The sequence below is a fragment of the Pyrus communis genome, chromosome 6 (assembly GCF_041283825.1).
Source record: "Pyrus communis isolate YQ-2024b chromosome 6, ASM4128382v1, whole genome shotgun sequence".
NCBI classification, from domain to species: domain Eukaryota; kingdom Viridiplantae; phylum Streptophyta; class Magnoliopsida; order Rosales; family Rosaceae; genus Pyrus; species Pyrus communis.
The window spans coordinates 701,400-713,023 of NC_142570.1; the positions used below are offsets into that span (position 1 = coordinate 701,400).

Here is an 11,624-nt window from a genome sequence, read left to right on the forward strand (position 1 = left end):
TTTCTTTTTTTTTATTACTTTGGAAGTGTTCTAGTCCATATCCTCTTTGTGAGTATCTCAGAAATCTGTGAATCTAGTCCGTTTATCATATATTATGCTGTCAGAAATTATTTTAAATATTTTAATTCAAAATAAATATAAATAGTACTTGACAAAAAATAACAGCATGATATACAATAAATAGACATGATTCACAGATTTTTAGAATCCTTACCCAAAGGATCCGGAGAGAATCCTATTGGGTTCTTAGCTATTTTAATTTGGTATTAAATAACTTGGTCTTATACAGAAAGTAAAAATGTCAGTGATCAATCGCGTTGAATACTTCAAGAAAATTAATTTAGCAGGTGAATGTGATCTACCAGGAAGAGATATTCTTCGGATCTCTCCTATCAAAGTCATCAAGTTCATTCATTCGAACTCTTGAAATTTCATCCAACGGTTAAAATTATTATAACATTTTTAGAGACCTTCTATTTATAGTCGTTAGATCAAATTTTAAAGATTCGGATGAGTGAAATTAATAGCTTTGGTGGGAGAGATCCGGAGAGGATCTCTTCCCGATCCACCGCTTAAAGGATATGCTAGGCATGCACGTAGCATTACTCCTGGCCACAAATACTTGTTCATATATGCACTATAGATTTTACTCCTAACATCTTGTATACAAGTTAGAAACTTAAACTAGCAGTACTGGTTTCTTATATCTCCTCCGATCCCAGATTCTGTCCTCCTCCTTTTCTCCTCTCGCTCTCTGTACAACTCGTTGCTCGATCCCCTGGCCGCACGGTGTCTGGCAATACAATTCATATGCAACAGACCATGCCAACCTCAACAAGAGCAGCATGAGGAATATTGAGTGCAACTGGAGGCTCTCTGCAATTTTTATCAAGAAACACATAAGTCATGATCAGCAATCGCTTTAGAATGTCTGATCCGTCACGCACTGCTAAATGCACCTGCCCTAAGAAGTATGCAGTCCCACTCTCCCTAGCATCAATCAGTTCTTGCAGCTCCTCCCTCACAGATACGTGCATTTGCGGACTATTCGGAGGCAACATGAACCGGACTTTTTTTCTCATCACCGGCACAAAACCACTCTCGATTGCATCACCTAATGGAGACCGAGTTTCGTTGCTCGCCATACTTACACACTCCAACTCATATGAATTAGTATCATTCAAAGGAATCAAAGCACTTCTGGTTCCATCAGCTGGTGGCTTTCCAATAACCACCATTCTTCCTTCGGATGAATTTTGGGAATCAAAATCATTTTCTTCCATGCAAATGAATTCACCAATCGAACTAATAATCTGTTCTTCAAAATTATCAGTGTCCCTAATAGGATCACAATATCCATATCTCACAACACAGCGATATATCTTAAAATTCCTCGGGCCAACCCTGCCAACAAGATACCTCCGACTTGGAGGGACATAAGGCATTGGCAGAGACTTGAAGGACACGAAAATCAAAACTTCTGGAAGATTGGTAATGAAGTGTGAGAAGAAAGGTGGAATTCCTGTCACTATATCACTATAAATGAAACCAATCCCGGGTACCCTAGTAACTCCTAGGCCGGGGCTAATGCCTGTAAGCCATTCTGCAGAGACCTTGTTTTGTATATCAAATTCGAGCTTCTTCTTGGTTCCGTAATGCCATGAAAGCATAATAGTCAAGGACAAAGCCAAAAGGACAACAAAATACCAAGCTCCCTTGTGAAAATTCAACATACAAGCCGATACATACATCACCTCAATGGATCCAAAGAATATTAGACAGCAGATGGACTCAAACAAACTTTTCTCCCAGTATAGCGCAATTACGAGTGACATGAGACAAGTCGTTACAAGCATTCCAGAACTTACAGCCAAACCTGTGGAAGATTTAACTAACATCGATTAGATAACCAATTGTTGTTACAAGCATTTCTGGGGAGAATAAAATATTGAAAATTTTGAGTAAAAATTTCATTGTTCCACATTGGTCACTACCAAAAAGTTCTCTCACTTTATAAGGCTTTGTCCCTTACAAAAAGTGATTGGAGAAATTCACCGGAAGTCAAGTTTTTCGGTGCTAGAATTCTAACTTAGATCGTTGAATCCTGGTGAAGCACACGTCTGTAGAACTACAAGCACTAAGTAGGGACGAAATTTCTGTTTCAAGAACATTGCGGAATGCAAGCTTCGATCTTCAATTTGTCTATCTAATATTATTTCATTTTGTTCATACTCTGTTAAATTATTTATTTGCATTTATTATTTATTAGCATATATAAATTTATCATTGATTGTTGATATTTATCCGACATAAAACATGTCAGGAGTTTTTCTACTAGTTCACAATAGTACCTAAGAAGATAGATAGTTGGGAAATAAATACCTGTCGCGCTACCAATTTTGATAATATCATGGAAACCAATCGTAACAAGGAGGCTTAGAACCATCAATAGCCAGTTGATATCAGGAATGTAGACCTGCCCGTGTATCTTATCTGATGTATGAATAACTTTTACTCTCGGAAAACAACCAAGTGCCAGGCACTGATTTATAATGGAGAAACATGCTGTTATGGTTGCCTGGCTTCCCACAACAGAAGCAAGAAGGGAAAATGCTACAAACCAGTGGCGCATTTGTTCTGGAATTTTCATACACAATCCATTCCACATGTTAGAAATCTCAAAAATTGCAGACAAAACAAGTAATTTAAAAAATCATACAACTTACTAGGTATGGATTGACTGAGATGATTGAAATCTTTAACATCCAAGTTTTTGGAGATATATGCAGCCTGACCGGCGTAGCTTAAAACTAGGACTGGATATATGAAGCATACAAATGTCATCTGCAGCACGACACACCGTCCGTAAGTTCATTTCAATTGCGAACTACACTTAGATATGATTGAAAGAATATGAGATGTATCAAAAACCTTGATTGATTTCCTTCTGAAATGACCTAGAGATGTGAACATTGCTTCCGATCCTGCAAAAGGAACAGTATTTCTGGATGAAAAACAAGGTCTAGTGAAAACATATGATTCCAAAATAAAACAAAAAGCATTATATGAAGCTCATGAGAATATATGGCTGAAGCGGAATAGAATAAAACCTGCTACACATAAAGCAATGCTGCCTAATGACCTCCAACTTTTGATGTGAATATTCCTGAAAAATCTGTACATGTACATGGGGGATGTAGCAAGGAGAATTTCTTTGTTCCAGTGGAAAATGTTATATACACCCCCTCCACCAATAAAGAACAGCCAAACGACGACAATTGGAGCAAAAATAAACCCAATTTTACAAGTCCCGCAGTGCTGTAGTGTGAAGAGGCACACCAATATAGCAGATGCAGTGGAAACCGGGACATCTGAAACAAATAGGATATCCAAATCGTGACCAGTATGGAAGATGCCGTGGGAAGTGGATAAACTTTAAATAGCATGATTGACAGGCTCAGAAATGTGTTATTTACTGTCTATGTGTTATTCCCTGACTACGAAACAACACAAGCAAGAAAATGGAACAAATTCAATGGATGTATCTACTTGATGACAGAATACTCACATTTCTCTAAAGCTCTAGATATGGCCTCCCTTCGTTTTTCCGACGTTGAAACTGGTTAGAAATTAAGAGCCACGAGATACATTTGTGTCAGAGTAGTGGCTGACTATATGATGATTAAAGGATGGTTGAAAGAAATAGATATTTCTGTAACTGAATTTACAGGCAGCTCTTACTTCTGTGTGAAATATCCGACAATGATCTTTGAATTCCAGATGAAACTGAATAGACTGGTTAAGAAAAAGAACAGAAAACAAATCATTCAATCTATAAAATGATATTAACGGTACATATGATCAAATTTGGCATAAATTCGATGCAGAAAGTAAACTTTTTTATAAATTTACAGTATAATTTATAAAAAATAATGAGGAATGCCAAACCAGAAAGAGTTGGGGTAAGCACCCCAATGCAAATTGTCATGCAGCAACCGAAAAGAGCCAGGAACAGCATCAAATAATGGCTACATCTAAGTTTTTCTATGGCTCTTCGAGCCCTTGATTCTGCCTTTATCTTGAAAGGACTTCCCGTCTCATAATGCATAACGTCATTAGCACTACTTTCATTTGGAAGCAAACCAACTTTGGCATGCCTACACAGAAGTGAATACAAAGCAAAAGTACCACCTACAACAAAACCAAAGTAAAAAGTTAAATCTAATGGAAAATACTCGAAAATAAATTCTTGCCCCTGTGACGAAACTAGAACATTACCTTCTCCATTGTCATCAGCTGTTAATACTATAAATGCATACTTGAGTAAAGAAATGAAGTTAATAGTCCAGAAAATGAAGGAGAATAGTTCATAAACGGTATCCTCTGATGGGATATCGCCTGCAGTCAATGTCCCGAAGACGTACAAGGGAGCAGTACTCATTTGACCATATATTACTCCAAGGCTCTGAAATGACAAAAGAAGTGTGTGTTTCCATGTCTCCTGCATATTATCAACTCAAAATTTAGGTGATGTATACTGATCGCAGAATCAGAATGGGAACTGTAAGTAGATCCAATCGATCAAATACAGACAGATGTTAACCACTGTCTAGTGATACTTCTCTTCTCTTTTCAATATGATTTCACAAGATCTAGTTTCGTTCAAGTAACGGATTCTAGCCAATTGAAAATTGTCCTCAGTTTGAAACTTTGAATCCCCATCTCCGTTGATAAAAAATAAAAATAAAAATAAACTCCGATTCGGACAGTAAATGCACGAGAAAACAGTCTTAAGCAGTATTCTGTAGATAACATTGAAAGTTTGGATCTTGGCTATTTTTTCTTTTTTCAAATTTCATGGTAACGGATTAAAAAAATAAAAAAATAAAAAAAACTTGCTACAGAAATGTCAGAGCAATGCAAGTCAAGTGAGCACAACAACCCGAAACGGAGATGGTATAGTGAGATCATGGCTCAATGCTTCAGCTAGTTCATAAATCCATTTAGTACAAACCAGACAACTTTTTCCAATAAAATCAAGTAAAAAAACAAATTACATACAAGCTTTGTAGCTAAAAAGTTACCTTGAACTGGTTAGGAGCAGTGAGCTGAGGTTCCATGGACGTCTGAGATCAGAAGACAGATTGAAAACAAAAAGTTAAAGCGATGGATACTAAACAAACGTTATTGTGAAGATTTTATATATAAGAAACTAGAGAGAGAGAGAACGCCAACTGCACAGCGACTTACACAACGCTTCACACACGGAGTTCACAATACAGAATTTAAACTTCCAATTTACAGAGAGAGAGAGAGAGAGAGAGAGAGAGAGATGTTACAACTTACATAGTTATGAGGGGATGATAATATTTCATATTTATATATACCCGTAGTTGTGATGGAATGCCGGGTTGAGAGTGACGCCTATGATTTTTAATGAATAATTTATTTAGAAATTTTAATCAGTAATATATTTTTTTATTAGAAGGAATCGATAGGAGATATGATCTAAGCACCGGTCATATTAAATTAAGTACTAATCATTATCTGATAGTCGACCTTAAGTCCTACCTACGAATAGAAAAAATATTCGTAGTACCCCGTGTCGAGATATTAATATTAGAGAAAATCACAAACGCATCCACATCTCACATGCCTTTCCGTTTGGGAAGTGGGTTTGGGGTAGGAGGGAGGAACATCCTACATGTGACATGTTCGTGTTGTGTGATTGATTTCGCCTTTTTGTATCGTCTGTTGTTTATTTGGAGTTTCGCCTGTTCGTATCTTCTGTTGTTTATTTGGAGTGGACTTGTAGTTTGTCCAACTTTGGTTGTTCATCTGTTTCTCGACTATGGAAGGTTCGAAACCACAACCAATCAAATGGTCAACATCAATTATGAAAATATGCCTATTGGTGCAGTTTGAAAGGAACTTGGGGGTTACGGAGTCATGTGAAGTGAGAGATGGAGAGCAAATATATATCCCAGTTATATGCTAGAATCTCTTTATCAAAAGAAAATTTTCGATAAAACAGTTTTTCACATTACGTAGGCCCCCAGCAAGGGATTTGAAGAGACATATCTCAATTATATATTAGAATCCATCTACCTTTGTGCGAAGATAAACTTTGGTAGGACAACCTTATTATTGCAGTTCTCACCCTATGTAGGATCTTATGGCGAGAGATGTCTCACAAATAACATGATCGTAGCATCACTCCCCAAATTTTTTATTTAAATGGTATCAATCTTCATTCATTGTTAAACCCAAAACTAAAAGTGTTATGTCATATGATGAAAAAGATAGAAGGAGAAGTCTTGTATTAGATGTATGTCATCCACTTTCACAAACTATGTCTAAAACAAAAATGCAACAACGAGCAGCCCACCAAGACAACTTTAAAGTGAAAAATGGTTTCCATTTGATCCAAAAAGTCACTGATACAAAAACGTGGAGCTAACTAAACACTTCTTTGGGCTACAAAATTTAATCACCCCCAAATGCAAAACAAAAGAAAACAAAAGGCAGATCATCTACTAAAACTACTACAAATCCCGCAAAGCCGAAGGTCCTAAACTTTTTTTCATCTGTTTCTCCATTCTATCTTTATTCATAAGCCTTCTCCCAGTCATCAACCACTTCAGGTGTTTCTGCAATAACACCAACAGGCCGCCCTTCCAAAGTGGAACTCGAACTCGAACCACTTGCTTTCAAGTCCAAGGCCGAATTCAATGGACCCAAAGACTGTTTTCTAGATTCCTCAACTCTGGGAGATGAAGCGGATGAGCCCAATGCCGTGTCACCGTCCAGTACACTCCATCGATTTACTGAGGCAGCAATTGGTGCTTTTTTATTCCACACGTTTGCCGGCGCATCTGTAGAACTGCCAGGCCACTCTTCCTTGCCCCATGAATCTTCCCTCCAACCGGACTCTTGTGTAACAGTCTTCTTCCATGGATTACCCATCAGCACTGCAGAAGCTCCTCCTTCCCTAGATGTCCCCAATCCACCCCAAGCATTAGAACCTGATGCCGCCATAGATGCACTGCCGTTGGAGTGAACAACAATAGCGCCATGATATAGTGCACCATTATCCAACCTCCTCCTTGCAGTTGCCGCTCGAGCAGGATCATTGAATACAGCTAATGCATTCTTATCGTTCAACCAGACTAACTCACACTCCCCACCAAACCTCAATACAAGTGCACTTATATCTGCATCTCTAGGGAGATCTGGGAATGAAACTACAAGCCTCGGATCCATGTCCACTAAATGTTCATAAGCCGGAGGCTGGGGTGCACTCACTGTTATTGTGCCCTTAACCCCAAGTATCCGAGCGGGGGCTTTGGATTTAGGTGTAACATGAACCACAATAAATCGCTTGGGCTCCCAACCAGCGGCTTGAACTGCAAGCTTCCATCTTTCAGCGATCATCCGAACTACATCCCTCTTCTCCTTCAGCATCGGGCAGAAAACATGAACCTTGAGACCACTTGTAGCACGTCTACTCTTGCCGAGCACCAAGTACTTGCATCTCTCCTCCACAGATAATACCCACTTGGGATCGCGTCTAAGAAGGTCCGAAAGCAACTCAGAAACAGCAGAACTCTCACCAAAATGGAGCGCATCCAAATTTGGAGGAGTTATATCAAAAGCATCTGCAAGAACCCGTTTCCGCTCCCTCTTAGCACATTCATCATCACACATAAGCTTCCTCTGTCCGAGCAGGATATTCTTGCAGGTTGATTCAATTGGTTGCAGTGGTGCTGGCAACCTTTGAACAATGGAAGCTTCATAAACAATATCAGCCTTGAAACTAGCATTGCTGCCACCGGAATCACAAGGAACACTTGCTGTCATCCGGCCACAAGAACAAGTGATTGTGACAGGAAAATCACATCTGCTATCAGGACAAGAAGCATAAGGGTGACAAAGTGAAGTACATGTATGCCTGCAATCTCTCCTAGGAGCACCACATATCTGTCCACAAGAAGTTTTTGAACCTTGTTCTGCCAAACAAGATGTATCACAGGGAGGTGGGTGACAAGTCCTGCCACAAGCATGCATACCACACTGCCTTGTCTTCCCACAGAGCTTGTTACATTTGATGTCCCTCGACCCACAAGGAATGTTCCTGAGGACCACATGCCCACCAATGCACTCCTTTGCCACAGGCACCGAACATGGTGGACAGTCTCCAAAGTGGCAGCTGTGAGAAGATGTATGCCCACAAGGCTGAGGGACTGAACATGGGAGCTGACATGATGGAGGAGGGGTACCGCATGGCAGTGGAGGAGGGATTGAAGTCCTCCCACATGCACAGGTCAAGTCCGTGAAGATTGTATCAAGGCAAGGAGGGCAGTGGCCACTGTGACAAAGCGATTCACAAGAATGCTGACCACACCTTAACTTTTTCCCACAGGACATAGAGCAAAAGTGAGGATCCCAATCCCCCAAGAGAGCATTATTCAAATTAGAAAGAGGACAGCACCTCTCGCTGCACCGGTGCCTTCCACAATTCTTCTTCCGCCCACAAGGCTTATCACAAGTGAATTTCTCATTCTCCATTGTGGTTTTAAAGCATTCCGCAGACCGAGAAGTTGAACCACAACGACACTTTTGGGTCACTTCAACCAAACAAGGTGGGCAATCCCCAGTATGGCACACCTCTTGACACTGGTGCATCTCACAAGGGAGGGACTTGCTACATAATTGAGAACAGGTTGGAATCGGATCCAAACAACTCCGTCGTTCCTCTTGCAAGCTTGTCTTCCCACAGTGGCATGTCTTAATCTTAATTGGCATTAAATTGCAATCTCCGCACGGCCCTGGATGGCAAACCTCACTGCAGGAATGATTACCGCAACTAAGCATTTTTCCACAAGGGGAACTGCATGAAAAAACACCATCTTCTGCTTTCACCTCTCCCTTAACAGTCATGTCTCCACAGAGAACAACCTCCACCTTTTTCTTGCAAAAGCAGGATGCATCAACCAGAACCTGACAAGGATCACAAGGACCCACATGGCAAGTCCGCTCGCAGCGATGACGCCAACAATCAAGCAGCTTATTACAATGCTGACCACAAGTCAGAACAGATGCCCGGTCGGAACATCTCGTTGTGATTGTTTTCTTTCCACAAGGGCATAAACGTGGCGGGGCAAATGCTTTACACGGAGGGCATGGACCTGGGTGGCACTGCAAGACACAAACGTGAGGGCAAAGATCATCCTTACTCACACCCTTGCCTGGGACCTCCCTCTCGAGTTGCTTCCCACAAGGCTCACCACACGAATGTGGTGTCAAATACAAATCTGAAGGCGGGTCTGTCCTCTTGCCACAGAAGCAAACATACTGAATCTCCTTTGAAGATGTGAGCTGGACGGACTGACATCCAGGACACCGCCAATTAAACCCCTGATTCTTCTCCGCAGACATGTCGATAGAAGTGGGAGCTCGAGCCCATTTCTTGATGCAATTCAGATGGAAAATTGAGTAACAGCTTGAGCAGGACCAAACAGGTGCAGACCTCCTCACCATTTCATAACAAATCATGCACTCGACAGTGCCCTTTGTCAGCTTATCCTGAATTTCTTGCACAAGCTGGGGCAAATTCGAGTCCTTCAATCCCTTTTCCTCCTGATTCTCACTCCTTCCCCTCTCCCTTCTATGGTTCGCTGACTGGCCCATATGGCCTTTAATAACGCCATTATTTCCTCCTCTGTGTGGACGAATCTCTGATGGAACAGAGCTATGATTAGGCAGGCCAGCATTCCCATTCAGGTTGTTAGGATTGAATCTTGGATTAGGCTGGCTGAGATTGCCATTCAGGTTGTTTGGATTAAATCTTGGATTAGGCTGGCTGACATTGCCGGTGGGGTTCGGATAGACTGGAGGCGGGTTAACAGCAGCAGTGGCAGTGGTAGGGTTGGTACCTCTCAGCACCCACTCTCGACGAGCAGGCTGAGTAGGCTGAGTACCCGGCTGAGCAAGAAACCTGGACCTATCCCTTCGCTCATTTTGGACATGAAAACTCATATTCTGCGAAACTACCAAGCTATCCGACCTCCTATTCTCCGACAGTGCCGAAATAGGCGATCGAATCAGAAAAAAATAACTCCTCAAAGAAATCCACGCCCAGAAAACCTACCGGTAACTGCAATCAATGAATTCAATTTGGAGTTGAATTGATTAACAAATTTCAACAAACAAAACACTAAGCATTCATGGGTTCGCTAATCTAAAACGAATTCATATTTGATTCCAATCAAGCTCAAAGCTTTCCAACATTTTGTGATATCCCAACAAGAAAAAAAAAATATTGATATCTAATTCAAATCAAGCTCGTAACTTTCCAACAATTTCTGAAAACCCAAAAAGAAAAACAGAAACCCTAATCGAAACAACTAAAAATCCGATTCGAAGTCGAAAAAAACAAGAGAAACCAAAATAAATTAATCAAGTAATTACCTGATCGGATTTGTCCCACCCAGATGATAAGAAGCAGAGCGAAAATTTCCCGCACTTCCGGTGAGTCTCCCTCTTTCTAGATTTTATTTCTGGGATTCCAAGTGAAAAACAACAACAGCAGAAAAATTGAAAATATTATCCCCTCTGTGTGCGCGTTGGTGTTGTGCGGCGGGTCCCTAAGCAGGTGGATATTTTTCAGATGGGTTTGTCTCGGAGACGACACAAACCGACCCGGCGAAGAAACGTGATGAGAAAGGGGGAGAGGAGAGAGAGTTGTTTATATATGTATACGGTTTATATATATGTATTTATAGTGAGGGTGTGGCTTGGGGGTTAAGAAAAAAGGAAAGGAAAAGGCAGTGAGGGTAGTTCGTCACCGAAATCGCAGACTCTGACCTGACCTTTCGTTTACTGCCACTTGTTTAGTCCTCTGACTTTTTTGCGTGCTCACCACGAACCAGTCCGGCCGCAAGCCCACCACCGTTCCGTTTGTGTGCAGGCCACTCCCGGGCCTCCCCCCGTTTTATTCACTTGACCCAAGCATATGTGTATTGGTCCACCTCTAATCTCTTTTCCATGACCCAATAGCAACAAGGCGCAAAATGGAATGGTTACTCTGAATAATGTTATTCATACTATATTTTTGTATCATATTTTCATATTACCTTAGGTGGCATTTGATGTGGGCAGCCACATTATTTGAATTAATCAAATTTTTAAATTTAGTTCATTATTTGATAAACTAATAATTAAGAAAAACTAGTTAATTAAATGATGATTGTGGTATACAAGAAGTCTTTCTCCTTCTTTTCCTTGAGTTTTGCAAATTTTTCAATTGATGTGGATGTCCACATTATATGCCACCTAAGGTGGTATACAAAAACATGTTATGAATAGCATTACTCAAGCACTTTAGGAGTCATGATAGAAAATACTTTTACTCATAAGCGTTTTCTTAAAAGTCCTTTTGTTAAAAGCACATCAAAGCCTATTGGTCAAAGCCATGTTTAGGATTGCTTTTGATAGGCTAAATGCGCTTGTAACAATTAAAAAACGCTATTAATTTCATTTGATAAAAAAAAAAAAAAAAATTAAAAGTGATTGAATTGCAAACGCGTTGTGTTGATTCTCTTTAATGTGTTTCTAATATAAGA

At 40.4% G+C, this 11,624-nt stretch overlaps 2 protein-coding genes across 2 annotated transcripts; both read right to left on the reverse strand.

Annotated features, from left to right (window-relative positions):
• Positions 1 to 299: 299 nt before the first annotated feature.
• Positions 300 to 5,254, reverse strand: LOC137711201 (potassium transporter 25-like). The gene is made up of 10 exons (XM_088695292.1): positions 5,085 to 5,254; positions 4,279 to 4,501; positions 3,949 to 4,191; positions 3,742 to 3,795; positions 3,569 to 3,619; positions 3,111 to 3,371; positions 2,932 to 2,984; positions 2,727 to 2,844; positions 2,383 to 2,637; positions 300 to 1,876 (listed from the first exon to the last, which is right to left on the reverse strand). The coding sequence occupies exons 1-10, from the start codon at positions 5,118 to 5,120 to the stop codon at positions 807 to 809; spliced, it is 2,364 nt and encodes a 787-aa protein (XP_088551418.1). The 5' UTR covers positions 5,121 to 5,254; the 3' UTR covers positions 300 to 806.
• A 1,143-nt stretch (positions 5,255 to 6,397) lies between these two features.
• LOC148696076 (NF-X1-type zinc finger protein NFXL1-like) lies at positions 6,398 to 10,965 on the reverse strand. Its single transcript, XM_088695291.1, has 2 exons — positions 10,471 to 10,965; positions 6,398 to 10,156 (listed from the first exon to the last, which is right to left on the reverse strand). Exon 2 carries the CDS (start codon positions 10,036 to 10,038, stop codon positions 6,607 to 6,609), a length of 3,432 nt encoding a protein of 1,143 aa, XP_088551417.1. The 5' UTR covers positions 10,039 to 10,156; positions 10,471 to 10,965; the 3' UTR covers positions 6,398 to 6,606.
• Between the last annotated feature and the right edge of the window lie 659 nt (positions 10,966 to 11,624).

Excerpts from the sequence above, each read along its gene's own strand:
- LOC137711201 (XM_088695292.1), bottom strand. The coding sequence starts at position 5,120 with ATGGAACCTCAGCTCACTGCTCCTAACCAGTTCAAG. Across the intron at positions 2,845-2,931 it reads TCAGAAGGAAATCAATCAAG|ATGACATTTGTATGCTTCAT; the intron begins GTTTTTGATACA and ends GTCGTGCTGCAG. Across the intron at positions 2,638-2,726 it reads TCTCAGTCAATCCATACCTA|AACAAATGCGCCACTGGTTT; the intron begins GTAAGTTGTATG and ends TGAAAATTCCAG.
- LOC148696076 (XM_088695291.1), bottom strand. The coding sequence starts at position 10,038 with ATGAGTTTTCATGTCCAAAATGAGCGAAGGGATAGGTCCAGGTTTCTT.